This window comes from Triticum dicoccoides, chromosome 2A (assembly GCF_002162155.2).
Source record: "Triticum dicoccoides isolate Atlit2015 ecotype Zavitan chromosome 2A, WEW_v2.0, whole genome shotgun sequence".
In the NCBI taxonomy this organism is placed as follows: domain Eukaryota; kingdom Viridiplantae; phylum Streptophyta; class Magnoliopsida; order Poales; family Poaceae; genus Triticum; species Triticum dicoccoides.
The window spans coordinates 81,669,255-81,685,479 of record NC_041382.1 but is presented as its reverse complement, the minus strand read 5'-3'; the positions used below and the strand labels follow the sequence as shown (position 1 = coordinate 81,685,479).

Below are 16,225 nucleotides of genomic sequence, written 5' to 3'. Positions count from 1 at the left end.
GGGGGGGGCGTTCTGTGTAGATCGGGCGGCAAAGTTGGTTTAAAGAGAAAGCCTGCAGGATTAAGCGTTGAAGCAGATCGGTGACGATGATGAAGAAATAGGGGGACAGCGGGTCGTCCTGTCGGTGGCCATTTTTACACTTGATCCAGGGGCCTGGGTTTTCATTTTTACAGTTGATGCAGGGGCCATTTTTACACGCGATGAGAACTTGTGGTGTGTTGTCATGCGCCCATCCAAGATTATAGTCACTGAGATCCATCTTCTTCCACTAGACATTAGTAAGTTGTCTCACAACTTAATGTTGTGAGAATTGTTTGCTAGGATTATTATGATTGCACTATTTTGGCATCCTATTCTAGGTCCGGCAGTGTGCTTCGGCCGGCTAACTAACGTATCAGTACGTAGCTTGGTTTATTTACTTTTTTTAATAAATACAACTAGAGAGTATCTTAGATCTGATTAATATCGGAGAAAACAAAGGCCAGTACAAAGAATAGACATCTGAAGGTAAAACGAGCAATACAAAATAAAATTACATTAAAAACATACTAATCTTCTTCTGTGGGGGGTTGATCGTTAATCTGATGGGGGCGTGCTAACTGCTTAGCTCGGTATGTGTCGAAGGTGCGGTAGTTGAAACCAAACTAGCTGCCTATATATATGTGGAGATCCGTGTAATTTTATTTTATTTTTTCTTTCTTCCTTTTTGTATGTTCTGATATTTGATTGAGACTTTGTTAAGTCTCAGTCGACTGAGACCTAGTCACACTCATAGCGATTAAGCAAAGAATGATGCTACACGGATGAAGGATCATTTACGGAGTTAATGGGCATGCACATGTGAAGGTTTAGGATTGGAAAAGAGTAAAATACACCATATAACTCCTAAAACTATCTGAGGGGTTTCAAGTATGCATATAATCCTCGCATGGCACCATGTCGCAACGTGTATTTTCGATTCTATATCTGCCTATTCTTTTTCTTTCGACCTCGCTGACTCCATCGCCGTTCTTCCGGGAGAAAAGCATCCACCATGGCGATACATATCTACATACGTAGTACGTCAGTGTCGACGCCATGACCACGTAGTATACCCCACGTTCATCAGAGTTTGACACACTTTTTTATACCCACTACACAAGGTGACAAGACTTATAGCAGCCCCTGGTGATGATCGGATCAGCTTCTTTCTTCAGGAACCGTTTTAAATAATCTGCAAGAACGCGACTGCAAGGACGTCAAGATAAGATGAAGCATCGTCTGTTGATCGGCCAATGAGTTTCGGCCGCACAGTACTTCCGAATTAACAATCTTCAAGGCTCCATCTCCCCCTACAAATACGGGGGCCTGCCCGGCTTCTTTCTTCACCAGCCACCTACACTGCAAGAGGAAGCAAATCAAAGCAATTTCCAAAGCAAATCAGTTTCAAACAGCAGAATCTTGTAGCTAGCCGATCGGCAATGGCGACCAAGATCTACATCGTGTAATGCTCCGCGCCTCCGCCGCTGCTCTGCTCCGCTCACTCGTCTTGCGGCTGGTTAGCTCGATGATTTGATTGTTATTGCCTGCATCGATTCAGGTACTACTCGACATGGGGGCACGTCGCCACGCTCGCGGAGGAGATCAAGAAAGGCGCCGACTCCGTCCCTGACGTCGAGGTCACCGTCTGGCGGGTGCCGGAGACGCTGCCGGAGGAGGTGCTGGGGAAGATGCACGCGGCGCCGGGGCGCGAGGACCACCCCGTCATAACGGCGCGGCAGCTGGCCGAGGCCGACGGCGTGCTGTTCGGCTTCCCGACGCGGTTCGGCATGATGGCGGCGCAGATGAAGGCCTTCTTCGACTCCACCGGCGGCCTCTGGCAGGAGGGGTCCCTCGCCGGCAAGCCCGTGGGCGTCTTCTTCGCCACGGGCACGCAGGGCGGCGGCCAGGAGACCACGGCCCTCACGGCCGTGACGCAGCTGACGCTCCACGGAATGATCTTCGTGCCCGTCGGCTACACGCACGGCGCCGGCATGTTCGCCATGGACGAGGTCAAGGGCGGCAGCCCGTACGGAGCCGGCACCTTCGCCGGCGCTGATGGCAGCAGGACGCCCACCGATGCCGAGCTCGCCTTGGGGGCGCACCAGGGGAAGTACTTCGCTGGCATCGCCAAGAAGCTGAAGGCCGTCTGAACCGCTCACGTCACATGGCGTCAGCGTGTCAACTTGGAGCAAAATTTGTTTACTTAGCAATTACTACACCATACTGGTATCTATATCTTGTCTGGAAAGAATAATAATGCGAGCACGTTGGGAACATTTGTGCTCATGGGTCAATAGAGGTTCGAAGTCCCCGACTTTTCCCGGCCCACCTCCCGCCGCTCCGGTGTGGCGACCGGGAGGGCCAACCCTCACGACGCCGGCCTAGGCACCCTCCTTTCTCCCCCCCTCCTCGCAGCCGCAGGGCAAAGCCCGGTCGGCGTCGACGGCGGCGAGACCTCTTCTACAGATGCAAGCATGGGGTTTTCTCCATCGAGCGGTGGTGGCGCACTGGCGGCAGGGCGCGGCGGCGCGGTGGCTGGTGGCGGGTTTGTGGACGTGCTACTCCCTACAACGACTGGCCAAGGTGTGGAGGGTTGCACGCGTGGAGCTCCCATGGTGGCTGTGCCGGCTTGACTTGGCTCGGCCAGATCTGGCCACCTGTGTTGTGGGCGGCGCGGGGGTTCCCACGGCGGCGGTTCGATGCTAGTATCCATGCCGTCTGCACCTGGCTAGGGTTCGACCCTGCTCTGGTCGTTTTGGGGCTCCAGGTGGATGCACGGGTCATCAGTGTGCTGGCGGTGGTGGCGGTTACCGTTTGGCAGCGGCGTGCGGGTGGTGGTGGCGGTTTTTCTTTTCTTGGATCCAGTCTGGCGGCGTGCGGATTGTCCATGCGGCGGAGGTGTCCATGGCCTAGGGTTCACGCTTGGGCACACCAGATATGGGCCCGAGGTGGGGCGGGGCTCTCACTCCGGGTAGGCAAGGTTGGGCATGGTCTGGGTAGTGTCGACGTTGACATCCACGGGCATGGCGTCTTGTGAGTTTTGCTGGTCGACAACCGTCGGTAGTCACGGGATTGTGTCCCCCCGGTCCGTTGGGACTAGCTGGGGACACGTGTGTGGACGCTTCCCACCGTGGAGGCATTGACCCAGACTTCGTGACTCATGCCGGGTTGGGGAGGGAAAGGAGATGCCTTTTACTCTTCCTTCTGTGGTTGTTGCACCATGATGTGGATGGTTGTTGGTGTCCCAGACATGGATGCCTCGGCGGCGGCTCCAGAAGGCGGACCACATGGGTGGCTCTCTGGTGGGCACCATGGCGGTGGTGGTGGCGGCTTTACCCCTTGGTCGTGTGGGCAGTGGAAGGTGTAGCAGCGGGTGGCTCGGGCACGCTTTCTATCACTGTTAGTTGCGTCACCCTGATCCGGACATGGGGATCTGAACTCGCTGTGCTTGTTCTGAAGACCTCGTGGTGGCACAGGAGAGCTGTCAAGCGAAAGTGAACACCTCGTGGTGGCATGGGAGAGCTGCCAAGCGAAAGCTTTGCGCTTTGGCGCCAACGGCGACGACGCACACGGACGCCGCTCTCTTTCTGAAGACGTCGACATGGTGCTCCTCTCCGAGTCAGAGTTTCGGGTGAAGACCTTTGTCCATTCTGGACTCGACAGCGACGATGCTTAGCGTCGTTCTCCCTCCCGAAGGCATTGTTGTGGAGCTTAGGTGTTTTAGGGCGTAGTGTGGTGTTGTTCTCAGTTCTTCCTATGTTTACTTTCGGTTGCGTAGGCGTGTGCGTTTGTGCGTGTATCTTGGGATCGACATTCTATGAGGGTTACATCACTATCTTGTATTATTCGACCGTGTACCTGGTTTGGTTGTGGCTTTATATATAGAGGGAGGAAAGGGAGGGGACTTTTGGTCTATGGGTGTATATACGCCTTATACGGGAAAGTATTTAGTAATTAAATAAAAAGTCAAAAAATTCAAAAAAATTATTGAAATAAACTTGACCTTCTATTATACTTGTAAAAAAATCCCAGAAAAAGTAAACCCTCCCTTGACTTCTTTTAGAAAAAAAATTCTACCAAAATAATGTGAATAGTGACCTATAATAGCAATAAATTTTTTGCCATGAAGTCAAGATTAGTTTTTTATTCGTGAAAAATTTACATACTAGTGTAAAGTAAAGTCAAGTTTATTCTAAAAAAACTTCTAAGCTTTTTTGACTTTTTTTTTCATATGAGGTGTATATACACCCAGGAGTCAAAGGGTATTTCCCCGACGAAAGCCTATTTCGAGGGAACACTTGTGCTCAAAACATGGTTTCTCCGGCCGGTGCGGATTTAGCTCTGGGGGGCACCTATCATGGGCTCGACCCTTGTCTCGCATTGCGGTGTACTTCTTCCTCACCAGGTTGGACAATCGGGAGTCGATGGCGATGGCATTGTAGATGGTGATAACGCGCCAATCGTCCTGACCGAGTTCTGGTTCCTGCTGTCGATGATGTAGCAGCGGCGGTTCGTTGCAACATCGTCGAAGAAAGCTTGACATTTGGGCCAGGCTTGGGCTCAACTTTTCCACCCGAAGCCCGGCTCAAAAGCTCAAAAAACCAATTACATATTTTATTCGATATATAGGTATAATATATTATTTTTATACCCTGAAAACAATCGCTCGGGCTTGGGGTTTTCGCCTCGGGCTTTGCAAAGCCTGGCCCGAAACCCGGCCCGGCCCAGGGTATGATCAGGTCCACCCTCGCTATCTTCCTGGCCGTTCTTAGAGTTTGACCACACTTTTTTATACAGCGCTAGTACAGAAGATGACAAGGCTCATACGGGAGCCCCGGGCGAGGATCAGATACCTTCTTCAAGAACCTTCTTAATCTGCGAGAATGCAGACTACAGTACATACAAGGTCGTCTCAAATTAACAATCTTCAAGGCTCCAATTCCCCCTACAAATACGGGAGCCTGCCCGCCTTCTTGCTTCACCAGCTACCTACACTGCAAGAGGAAGCAAAGCAATTTCCAAACCAAATCAGTTTTTCACAGCAGAGTTCTGCAGCTAGCCGATCGGCAATGGCGACCAAGATCTACATCGTGTAATGCTCCGCCTCTGCTTGCTCTTCTTCCGGCTGGTTAGCTCGATGATTTGATTATTACTCTGTATGATTCAGGTACTACTCGACATGGGGACACGTCGCCACGCTCGCGGAGGAGATCAAGAAAGGCGCCGACACCGTCCCCGGTGTCGAGGTCACCGTCTGGCGGGTGCCGGAGACGCTGCCGGAGGAGGTGCTGGGGAAGATGCACGCGGCGCCGGGGCGCGAGGACCACCCAGTCATAACGGCGTCCCAGCTGGCCGAGGCCGACGGCATCCTGTTCGGCTTCCCGACGCGGTTCGGCATGATGGCGGCGCAGATGAAAGCCTTCTTTGACTCCACCGGCGGCCTCTGGCAGGAGGGCTCCCTCGCCGGCAAGCCTGCGGGCATCTTCCTCGCCACAGGTACGCAGGGTGGCGGCCAGGAGACCACGGCCCTCACGGCCATCACGCAGCTGACGCACCACGGCATGCTCTTCGTGCCCGTCGGCTACACGCACGGCGCCGGCATGTTCGCCATGGACGAGGTCAAGGGCGGCAGCCCGTACGGATCCGGCACCTTCGCCGGCAAAGATGGCGGCAGGACGCCCAGCGACGCCGAGCTCGCCTTGGCGGCGCACCAGGGGAAGTACTTCGCCGGCATCGCCAAGAAGCTCAACGCCGTCTGAACTTGAACTGCTCGGGATTGCACAACGTGTGTGGATGATTTCCAGTTGCACAATTTGTTTATTTAGCAATTACTACACTCTTACTGGCTTTTATATCTTGTTTCGAAAGAATAATAATGCACATGGGTGAGTTCGGGTTCCTGCTGTGGATGGTGACAGCGCTGGTTCATGGCAACATCGTCGAAGAAATGGTGCACGTGTCACGGTTCATGTTGGTCAATTCACTGATTTACTTGATATTGCAACTTGATAATTGTCATGTTATATAGTCCGGACGAGCTGCCGTGCTATACCACGGGACCGAGGGAGGCCATTTACATTTATACTTCCTCCGTCCGAAAATACTTGTCTTAGAAATGGTTAAAAATGGATATATATATATATATATATATATATATATATATATATATATATATATATATATATAACTAACATAAGTCTAGATACAACCATTTCTAGGACAAGTATTTTCAGACGGAGGGAGTATATTGTTTGATGAAGCTCAAGGGCAACAGTGTGTGAGAGGACTTGTTCCGTCTAATTCAAGTATCATTGAATTTGGAATTGATGAATTCGAAAAATTTACTGAACATTCAGTTATCTCAGATGTAATATTTACATTGGAACTATTGTTGTTCTAGGGATATCTACAGGTTATTTGTGAGTGAATTGGCTATTTTTATAATTATTTTGAGTGTTGGGTACTTAAAAAAACAGAGGCGAGCGTTCAAGGAATATAATTGGATGGTCTGCTCTTGTATATGTATCCGTGGACCAGTCCGCGAATAAATAATGTGTATGTTCTGAGAGTCGGTGTTGTTATTAGAGAGAGGAGGAAGGGAGAGAAGCCAGACCACCACTATTTGACCGGAATTGGTTTTGAACGTATGCCTCTTCGTTCTTATACCATATTATGGGAGAATATCAGGTGCTATCATTTGTCAAAAATTATATTTAAATGTTTTAGAAAAGGGTTGTGCTACGCGTCGGTCGGCGAATCTTTTTAAAAGATCCGCCGCCTCACGAGCCGTAGCGTCTAGGGCCATTCTTCACTTTTCTTACTTTTGCAACATAGGTTTTGTTGCGAAACTTTTTGCAACATGCATCATGTTGCATAAGACATTTGTAACATAGGTTGTGTTTACAGTTTTTTTTTTTTTTGCAATAAGGGTATTGTTGCGGATTTTTTTTTGTAATAGACGTTATGTTGTAGAAATTGTTTTCCCGCATCGTCGCATTGTTGTGTTGCCACTGTAACATTCCTCGTGTTTCACAAACATGAGGGATGTTGCAAAATCCTAAAACATACGATGGGTGGGACTAATCCACACGTGGTTGGCTCTCCAGGTAGTGGACACGAGGCGTAGAATCGGCAAGATGATTATGATCATTTTCCTTAAAAAAATCAAAAAAAAAATGAGTGTTCACAAGACATGTGTCACAAACTGTAAAAAGTTAATATTGAATCGATAACTGAGGCAATTATACATCAAACATAATCCACTTGGTTTCATGTTCTTGCATTTTCTGAATTTCCTTTCCGAAACAAGCTAGCCATAAAATCTCAAGGCCTCACACACCATGAACTACTCCTAGAAGCCAGTAGCAAACGCGTACGCATGCAGCTCTCCCGCCTGAACCAGCACACCTTCCTCTCCCTCCTCAAAGCCGCCGCCGCCTCCGCCTCCGCCTCCTCCCGCCGCCTCCCCAGCCTCCACGCCGTCTACATCAAGCTCGGGTTCCTCGCCCACACGCGCGTCACCAATGGCTTCATCCAGGGCTACTGCGCCACGAGGCGAGTCGCCGACGCGCGCAGGGTGTTCGACGAAATGCCGCGCCAGGACACCGTCTCCTTCAACTCCATGATCCACGGCTACGCGGTGTCCGGCGACGTCGCGTCGGCGTGCCGACTCTTTGAGCAGGTCCCGGCGCCGACACCCGTCACGTGGACGTCGATGGTCGCCGGGCTCTGCCGCGCCGGGGATGTCGGGTCGGCGAGGCGCGTCTTCGAGAAGATGCCGGAGAGGGACCTGGTCTCGTGGAACGCCATGATCTCTGGGCACATCGGGAACAGGCAGCCCGTCGAGGCCCTCTGTCTCTTCGGGCGGATGATGGAGGAAGGGTTCGCGCCCAACCGCGGGACGGTTGTCAGCGCGCTGTCAGCCTGCGCGAGCGCCGGTGCGTTGGAGACGGGGAAGTGGGTCCATGTGTTCGTAGAGAAGAACAGGCTCCGGTGGGACGAGTTCCTGGGGACGGCGCTTGTTGACATGTATGCCAAGTGTGGCGCTGTGGAGCTTGCGCTGGAGGTGTTCACCGGCCTGAGGGCGAGGAACACGTGTACCTGGAATGCCATGATCAATGGCTTGGCCATGAATGGCTACTCAGCGATGGCGTTGGACATGTTTCGCCAAATGGAGCTTGATGGAAGAGTGGTTCCGGATGAAGTGACCTTTGTAGGAGTCCTCTTGGCATGCAGCCATGGTGGATCTGTGGATGCAGGTAGGGAGCATTTCAACATGATCTCCAAGAAGTATGGCATAGGGTTAATCCTTGAGCATTATGCGTGCATGGTTGATCTCCTTGCCCGGTCTGGTCATCTACAAGAGGCACACAAGCTCATTACAGAGATGCCAATGAAGCCAGATGTTGTCATCTGGAGGGCATTGCTTGGTGGATGCCGGCTCCACAAGAATGTCAAGATGGCCGAAATTGTCATAACTGAAATGGAAGCGACCTGCAGTGGAGACCATGTGCTCCTGTCCAATCTCTATGCTGCAGTAGGGAGATGGAGTGGTGTTGAAGATGTTCGGAGGACCATGAGAAGCAAGGGGATCGAGAAGATTCCTGGCTGCAGCTCGGTTGAGATGGATGGTTCCATCCATGAATTCATTTCAGGTGACAAGTCACATCCATCATATGATGACATTCATGCAAAACTGATCGAGATTGGTGGAAGGATGCAACAGCAAGGTCATGTCACAGAGACCACTGAGGTGTTCTATGACATTGAAGATGAAGAGAAAGAGCAGGCGGTTGGACATCACAGTGAGAAGCTTGCAATAGCGTTTGGGCTCATTGGAGGACCTCCAGATGCTACAATCAGAATTGTCAAAAATCTTCGCTTTTGTATGGATTGCCACAAGTTTGCTAAGCTAGTGTCCAAGATTTATCAACGGGAAATTGTGGTTCGTGATAGAGCCAGGTTCCATCATTTTAGAGGGGGAACTTGTTCTTGCAATGATTTTTGGTAGAAGAGAATCACTAGCACAGTGGCAGTGGTATACAGTATGTCTTTCTCAGTGTGAGTTTCTGCTTGCTAATTCCTGTTTACTCTTTAGTAGGATATGATGATGCACAGTTGTGTGAGTCAACGTGTGTAGTCTGGGGATAAGTTCAAAATTCTTGATAACGGACCTGAATAAGTCGAGGAACATCATGAACTCTAAACGAACTAATGAAATCGTTCAGTTGTTCATTTGCACACATGTGAAAAAATATTGATGAGGACAAGAAACTATTTTCAACACTATTTTTCTTGAATTTACTATTGTTGCGGGTCTCTTGAAACTTTAGAAGTTCTTGTTTTTCAGTTTAAATTCGATAAAAATAAATAAAGAATACTTAGGTTATACAACTCACGCATAGCATTATGTAAAGTAGCAGTAGGAGAGGACCCTATTGATAAATATATACTAGAAAAAGTGGTATATGGTAAATATTTACAACACAACTCAACTTGACATTTCTCAAAAAAAAAAAACAAGAATATCTTGATGAAACTGCCGAAGGGGTTAAGAAAGGCTACTATTCTCTTTTGGATGTGTTAATACCTCTTATTAGCAACATTGCACAAAAATCTGCAGAAGCATCAGTAGTGGAGCTTTGCACATCATGATTGTCAATGTAGTCCTTGTAACTGCATTATGTCCTTGAAAACCTCTGAAAATATTACAAGCAAGGCACCCCCCATAACAAATGAGAGGGTTAATTTTCCTCCTGGGACTATAGGGGATATAGGAGCTTCCAAGTCATTTGAGTATCTCTCTGACCAAGACATAGCTGCAGGGAAAACTCCAAAGAGTACTAGAACTGAAAAGAATACATGCAAGGGTCAGTTTCATTCCTTCAAGTAACAAATATAATATTTCCACAATCAGTAAACCATACGAATATTCTGCACTTCCTATTCACAAAAGGTTACTGCAGTAGATGAAAGCAATCCATATGAATGTTCTGCATTTCTGTATCAGTATATTATTTTGTGGCTGCAGCCTGCAAGGAGACAGGTATTTCTCCTTGGGATTAGAGACACTGTAAAAGCATCCTTACCTCCATAAGTTCCTGCAAAGTCCAATGCCTTGAAAAATATCTCTGGATCAAGCAGTGACAGAACAAGCGGAGGGAACAAAGTTACAAGGTATGTCAGAGGTTTGTTCTGTCCACTTGGTAGTTTGAGCACTGCAAAGTTTTATAGAAGAGGCAAAAAAGAGAAGGATAGTGAATTAATAACAGTAGGCTGCAGTCCCAGAAATCTGGCTACTGTTTTGCTACCTTCATGTCTATCTCACATAAAATTGGCCAGGTTCTACTCTAGACCTCTTCCTAGCTTAAAAATATGATTGCTCTGGAGTCTGGACTGAAGAAGATACTTACAGTCTGCGATGAAGTCTGTGAGTCCCAGAACAAATCCGATGTATGATGTGCCTATTGCCAGAAATGAGAATGCCTCAACAATAGGCTGCAAACAAGAAGGTGTGTCAAATCAATCCCAATTTATAGCACATCATAAGAACATCTTGAAAATACTTACCCCCACTGTACCATTGCTTGACCTAAGTTGTTGTAGCGGATCAGTAATAGCCCCACTTTCTGCAAACCCCGGGATTGTCCCCAGGATGACAGCATCCCATACGAGAAACAGAGCAAGGGGTATGGCAGTACCTAATACAATGGCCTTCCTGCAAGATTCAGTAAGATTGTCATATGCCTCTGGAAGTCACCAACTTAGGATAGTGGCGTGATCGGTCCAACATAAATATGTCTGCCCCTTTTTAATGAGAATTTTTTCTTGTTCTTCAAGATCTTGTGTTTTCTCGAAAGAAGGCACATATTGTTCTGTTGTTGCAAGTCTGAAAACACTGTATATCTCTTTTTAATGTCACAAGTCACAACTGCTGTACTTATGCAGGTAGTGTCAGATTTATCTTCACAACCTTACCTTACTTTTGACAGGTCTCCCTCCAAATTTGTGCAGAGAACAGGAACTACATTCTGTTCAGGAAAATACTCAGTCAAATGCCAAGAATAATTTTTTGAAGTGAATATGGTAAGCAAGAATACAAGATTACCTGATATACAAATGAAAGAGAAATTATTGGTATACTTTGGGGAGCAGCAGCAAAATTCGTTTCGAGAAGAGAACTCCACTGTATGTTTCCACTTGCCACCACCTGTGAAGGTTACATCCATTTGTTCAGCGTCTACACTCTGTTTGTAGGATGTTCCTTACGCGAAATAAATTTCCTAGTGGTTTGCTCATGTTATCTTTGTCAGCGGACATGAGTTTTTCTCTCTACTCGTACCATTACTGAATACTAAAAGAGTAGCAATATTTCCTATCAAACAGGACCTGTTTATCTGTAAGCATATTGGATTTTGGATCTACACACTTGCACTCACGTAGCTCACTGTACGTGCAGAGTTGGACTATCTTAGAATTTTATCTCACTAATAGGATATTTTGCAACCAAAATTAGTAGGTCCTAAGTTATTTCAGGAAATGCAGTCATGTTTCATTCTCTTTGTCAACTTCTAGGAGCCTAGGATTATCAAGGTTCCAAATATTTATGATGGATTAATGTAAAACAACACTTACCACAAGAAGTGTGAAGGATGCTATGATACTGAACACCAAAAAACCATTCACGGCACCAATGACTCGCTGACTGCAGCCATCGAGAAGATTAGTTTTGGTACTTATAATCTCTACCATGTTATATGATAAATTGCCTAAGTAATTGTGGACATCAGGACAAAAAATTATATAATAAATATTTGTAAGTAGCAAACTGTCCATCTTTTGAGAACCTTACTATTGATATGTGCATTTGTTTTGAAATCGAGAATGAAGTTAACCCTTAATGGTCAAAAAAGTAAGAAGTAGTAGTCTTGAAGCTACACTGGACGTGGTCAGGAGCTCCCATAACATAGAAATATTTTGCAGTGAACCCTGAAGTTAAGCAGCAGAGAACTCGGAAAAGGAGATATCTGCTTGGTCATTGTTTTTTTGCTATTACAGGAAGTGTATCACATAATATGATGCGGTAACATTTTTCAGTTACCTTCCGAAGTAACATAGTCCACCAAAAGCCAGTGAAAACAGGGTGGCACTCTCCCATCTGTAAACATACTCATGTCATCAATGGCTGATGAAAAGAAATTATTGAATGGTGACTGAAATGTATGGTGATGACTAATGACCCTTAGTAACTGCTAAGTAGAACCTGCATGCTTGAAAATATTTATGTGAATTGTAGAAGTACCAACTAGTGTAGTTTCCGTAGCAGTTATTTATCACATAATGCAAGTTCTTGATATTTTGTTTTTCCGGGGTTATAACACAAGGGTCAAACATATGATAGACACTAGAGTGCTATACACGACTAGTAAGAGGGATACAACATTGTTACGACAAAGATTGAGAAAATGAATATTGAAAGTGAAGATCAAGGAAAGAGGTCATACAATGGAATGCCCAGTGAGTTCGTTAAGATCTCTGAAGAGCGTGCCACATACGCAACAAGAAGTGCATAATGTATAAACAAATATGAAAAGCTGCAGGCACATAGAAATTATGGTCAGAATTTCTCCAGTCCAAAAATATGAGCTTGTAACTGAGTGTCATTACATAGGCTTATGAATCCCAATTACGATTTGGAGGTCTTATACATAAATAAACCTCAGCCGTATTGAATTTATCATACCAAACTGTTCTTACTCCAGCTGTCCCTAGAGTGCGCTTGGCCATTGAAACCTGGAAAAAATGCGCCTTCAGAGAGCATGCTCGCTACTTTCAAACCAAGCAAGATAGAAAATATACAAGGAACGAAATACATATCATAGATGGCTAGATGCAACACCCCACCAGTTATTGAGTACTTTCTCATATTTGGAGTGTGTATGATTCTCTATCTTTTGCCAGTCTTAATAGATGGACCTTGTGTTCAGGTAAAATATGTCCAAACACTTCATATGCCACTTTTTAGTTGCAGATTCATTTTAGTTGCCTCTAATAGAAATTTTTATCAGGAAATCAGCAATGGGATGGCACGTTAACTACCAGCGAGACACTTCCAGATCCTAGTTCACACATTGTATTGACATTTACTTCAGCAACTAACAGCCCTGTTACAACCTGGAGAAAGTGGTGGCAAACAAAAACTGTCAGTGTAGACAAGTAAGTGAAATAGACAAAATATTGGGTGAAACTATCAAACCCTCCCGTATCAAGGTGACACACACAAGAAGATAAATATTCTTTATGATGAGAATTTATCCAAGAACGCGCAATGCAAAAGGGTTTGTTTACCTTTGAGAGGCTTCTCTGACTGCATGTCACCTCTAATACATCGGGTTTGATAGTTTACCCAGTCAATTCTGATTCTATTACCATATATGTCCAGCAGAAAACGCATGTGACTGCTGAGGCCAAGAATCCAGCTTCTTGTGTGACGGCAGGGATCGCGAGGATACCTGCCCCGACCTATGGCATCAATGTAGATGAAAAGGAAGTTCAGTTATGTAAACATAATATGCCTTTGCTTACTCTGAACTATTCCTGAAATATATGTTCACTCCAAAGGGATATTTCAAGTAGTTTCTAACATGTGTGAAATAAGGCCGCTATGGTAGAGCATGTATCAAAGCTGCCGAGGCTTCAAGGTGCGTAGCATTAGTCCTTTATGATTTTTTCGGCTTGCAATATTAGTTTCATGAGACAGGGTTGTTATCTCAATGTTTTATCTGATCATCTGTCGCGTGTTCTTTTCTCATTTCAGTGATTCTCGACAGGCGCATTGCATTTTAACATAGCCTTACCTGCAGCCTAGTACGCAATCTGACATCAAAATTTCAGGTCTTACATTTTACATCAAGGCGGCAAGAAGGAAGACGGAACCAGTGATACATCGAAGGCGGTAAGAAGGAAGACGCAATCTTACGTTTCAACTTACCGTTGTGCCGGCCACAAGGAAGACGGAACCGGTGATACTCCCTGGCACATCCAAGCGAAAAACAGAGACACAATCCCATCAGGTGCACCCCCAAAGGCAAAAAAAGAAAAGCGGAAGAAAGCTCGGCAAAGCAACAGACTGCATGATCTGAGCATGGTTACCAGGCTCGTGCTTCATGGTGGCCTGGTTGACATTGGAGAAGAGGCGCTCCAGCTGCGGTGGCGAGCTACCCGGCGATCGCCCCTCGGCAGACTGGGAACAGCGGCATCGCTGCAGCCTCCTCGTCCTGGCCTCCCCTGTCCTGCTAACCGCCGGTGTTCTTACAGAGGAAGGCGGCAAGATGGATGATGCCGGCGGTGAGCTCAGCAGAGGGCAGCACTGGAGAGCGGCTGCTGCCATTGCTGCGGCTGCCGCTGCCGCTTCTTCCTCTCAGTAGAGGTAGGCTTGGAGCTTTCGCTTTTTTGGTTTTTTTCTTTTTCTGTTATCTTCCGGTTGTTATTGGTGGGGGTTTGTGTGGCGCAGGTGTACAGGCTGAAAAGTTCTGGTGCTGTGGCGCAATGGCAGTGTGAGTGTTTGTGGATCAGCTCTGTGTGGAAGGAAGGAAGCTGAACTGTCACTTGCCCAAACTTTTTGTTGTTGCATGTGCGTATGCTTAAGGAAGGATCCATGATCTGTTGTGCGATGGTTTGCAAACTTGCAGTTGCTTTGCTGGTACGTTTGATTTTATTTTTTTTCATAAAAAATACAGAAAAAGCTTTATTAGCCACCATCGATCTGCACCAATTATAGATGCACACTAGCGTGGTCGATCTGTCAGAAAAAGATATGCACCAATTGATTTTAAAAAAATAAAAATAAAAAATGATGTCAGAATGCCGAAGTCAAACGTCTGATTACATAAAGCATGAAAAAAAATCATGGCCAGCAAATCCATGTTAGAGCACAAGAAGTAGTCTCCCAAAGATCTTCAAGTCTGTGGGCCACCTCCAATATCCTCGAAACAAGAAGAAGCAAATCCACCTCCAATGTCAGTTTGCTCGGCTTTTGGGTTTGTTCGGTCATGCAAACTTTTGGGTTTGTTCGGTCATAGGCCGCGACGATCCCTGCTAGGCTTGCCGATGATGGCAGCGGCGTGACCTATGGGTGTCGTCCCCTTCTTTGATGCATTCTTGTGCCCCTCTTCGAGCATCGAGGGAAACCCTAGTTCTGGTTCACTGGACCGGACGGCGGCAACGGCAGCACGACATTTTCTCCTTTTGTGAAGGTGTTGTCTTGGTTGCTCGTGGCGTACCCGGTGTCGAATTTAGAGATGTTGTATGTCATGCTTGCTTTGGGTTGCTTCTCAGAGCATGGGCATCCCGGGTACAATGTACATCATCGTCGACGCTTTCTCCATGGCCTCTCCCTTCAGCCTGGCTGGGGTCCAGCAACCCATTTCGCGCCTAAGGTGGGGGCACATTGATCCGGCCAGTTCTAGAGTCAAGGACGCCGCGAAGGAGGTGCCTCACGTTGGTCGTGACGCGGTCTAGGTGTCCTGTGTCTCATCTCTTCATCATCCTTGGCTGGAGTTCGGGCTAGGCAAGTTTAGTGCTAGGTTGCATCCGATGTTCGGCTCTTCCCACACCTAGTGTGGTGCCCCCTTCCTCTCTTGTCTATGTTGTTGTTCTCTCATACGGTCATAACTATCAATGAAATGATACACAAGCTTTGCATATTCGCGAAAAATGTCAAATTGTTGATCCCGCCACAAAACACTAGTAGGCCCAGCACTAATATAAGGCGACTTCTCTAGGAAGCCCACGACATCGAAGACCGCCACCTTGCTCTGACAAGTGGAGCCCACCTCATTTTTTTTGTGGAAGATGGAGCTAGTTCGTTAGGCCTACTCTTGAAATTTTTTTGTTAGTTTTGGGTTTGCACCCTTGTTTCAAGATGGGAAGAATACCTCACGGACACCTCAAGGAAAGCCACGGTTCTTGCAAACATCATTGTCGGTGCATAGTGTTGAACTATTGGAGGTGTACACAGTTTGGACGTGGACAAACCATATCGACCAAAGATTGCCTAGGGTCCTCTAGCGGCCCACATGTAGTCATGTTAAGGTAGGCGCTTGGAGGAGATAAGGATGGGCATGTTAACTCCGGGATCATATCATAACTAGAGTTTATTTACATAGTTTGGCTGGAGATAGGATCATGGTGAAAATCGATGATT

At 47.0% G+C, this 16,225-nt stretch overlaps 4 protein-coding genes across 4 annotated transcripts; 3 read left to right on the top strand and 1 right to left on the bottom strand.

Moving 5' to 3' along the window:
• The first annotated feature begins 1,332 nt into the window (after positions 1 to 1,332).
• On the top strand, positions 1,333 to 2,317 carry LOC119353433 (quinone-oxidoreductase QR2-like). The gene is made up of 2 exons (XM_037620056.1): positions 1,333 to 1,483; positions 1,580 to 2,317. Exons 1-2 carry the CDS (start codon positions 1,461 to 1,463, stop codon positions 2,169 to 2,171), a joined length of 615 nt encoding a protein of 204 aa, XP_037475953.1. The 5' UTR covers positions 1,333 to 1,460; the 3' UTR covers positions 2,172 to 2,317.
• A 2,512-nt stretch (positions 2,318 to 4,829) lies between these two features.
• Positions 4,830 to 6,062, top strand: LOC119359030 (quinone-oxidoreductase QR2-like). The gene is made up of 2 exons (XM_037625385.1): positions 4,830 to 5,113; positions 5,189 to 6,062. The coding sequence occupies exons 1-2, from the start codon at positions 4,905 to 4,907 to the stop codon at positions 5,778 to 5,780; spliced, it is 801 nt and encodes a 266-aa protein (XP_037481282.1). The 5' UTR covers positions 4,830 to 4,904; the 3' UTR covers positions 5,781 to 6,062.
• A 1,320-nt stretch (positions 6,063 to 7,382) lies between these two features.
• Positions 7,383 to 9,561, top strand: LOC119353430 (putative pentatricopeptide repeat-containing protein At5g40405). Its single transcript, XM_037620054.1, has one exon. It carries the CDS (start codon positions 7,400 to 7,402, stop codon positions 9,029 to 9,031), a length of 1,632 nt encoding a protein of 543 aa, XP_037475951.1. The 5' UTR covers positions 7,383 to 7,399; the 3' UTR covers positions 9,032 to 9,561.
• On the bottom strand, positions 9,451 to 14,535 carry LOC119353431 (tyrosine-specific transport protein-like). Its single transcript, XM_037620055.1, has 14 exons — positions 14,173 to 14,535; positions 14,012 to 14,052; positions 13,450 to 13,542; positions 13,120 to 13,194; positions 12,764 to 12,813; positions 12,525 to 12,614; positions 12,122 to 12,178; positions 11,656 to 11,725; positions 11,129 to 11,230; positions 10,999 to 11,051; positions 10,591 to 10,738; positions 10,434 to 10,518; positions 10,110 to 10,238; positions 9,451 to 9,869 (listed from the first exon to the last, which is right to left on the bottom strand). The coding sequence occupies exons 1-14, from the start codon at positions 14,408 to 14,410 to the stop codon at positions 9,679 to 9,681; spliced, it is 1,422 nt and encodes a 473-aa protein (XP_037475952.1). The 5' UTR covers positions 14,411 to 14,535; the 3' UTR covers positions 9,451 to 9,678.
• Between the last annotated feature and the right edge of the window lie 1,690 nt (positions 14,536 to 16,225).

Coding starts and splice junctions, on each gene's coding strand:
- LOC119353433 (XM_037620056.1), top strand. CDS start 1,461: ATGGCGACCAAGATCTACATCGT. Junction 1,484..1,579: donor GCGACCAAGATCTACATCGT/GTAATGCTCCGC, acceptor GCATCGATTCAG/GTACTACTCGACATGGGGGC.
- LOC119359030 (XM_037625385.1), top strand. CDS start 4,905: ATGCAGACTACAGTACATACAAGGTCGTCTCAAATTAACAATCTTCAA. Junction 5,114..5,188: donor GCGACCAAGATCTACATCGT/GTAATGCTCCGC, acceptor TGTATGATTCAG/GTACTACTCGACATGGGGAC.
- LOC119353430 (XM_037620054.1), top strand. CDS start 7,400: ATGCAGCTCTCCCGCCTGAACCAGCACACCTTCCTCTCCCTCCTCAAA.
- LOC119353431 (XM_037620055.1), bottom strand. CDS start 14,410: ATGGCAGCAGCCGCTCTCCAGTGCTGCCCTCTGCTGAGCTCACCGCCG. Junction 11,231..11,655: donor CATCCTTCACACTTCTTGTG/GTAAGTGTTGTT, acceptor TAACCTTCACAG/GTGGTGGCAAGTGGAAACAT. Junction 9,870..10,109: donor CTTTGCAGGAACTTATGGAG/GTAAGGATGCTT, acceptor TATTCTTTTCAG/TTCTAGTACTCTTTGGAGTT.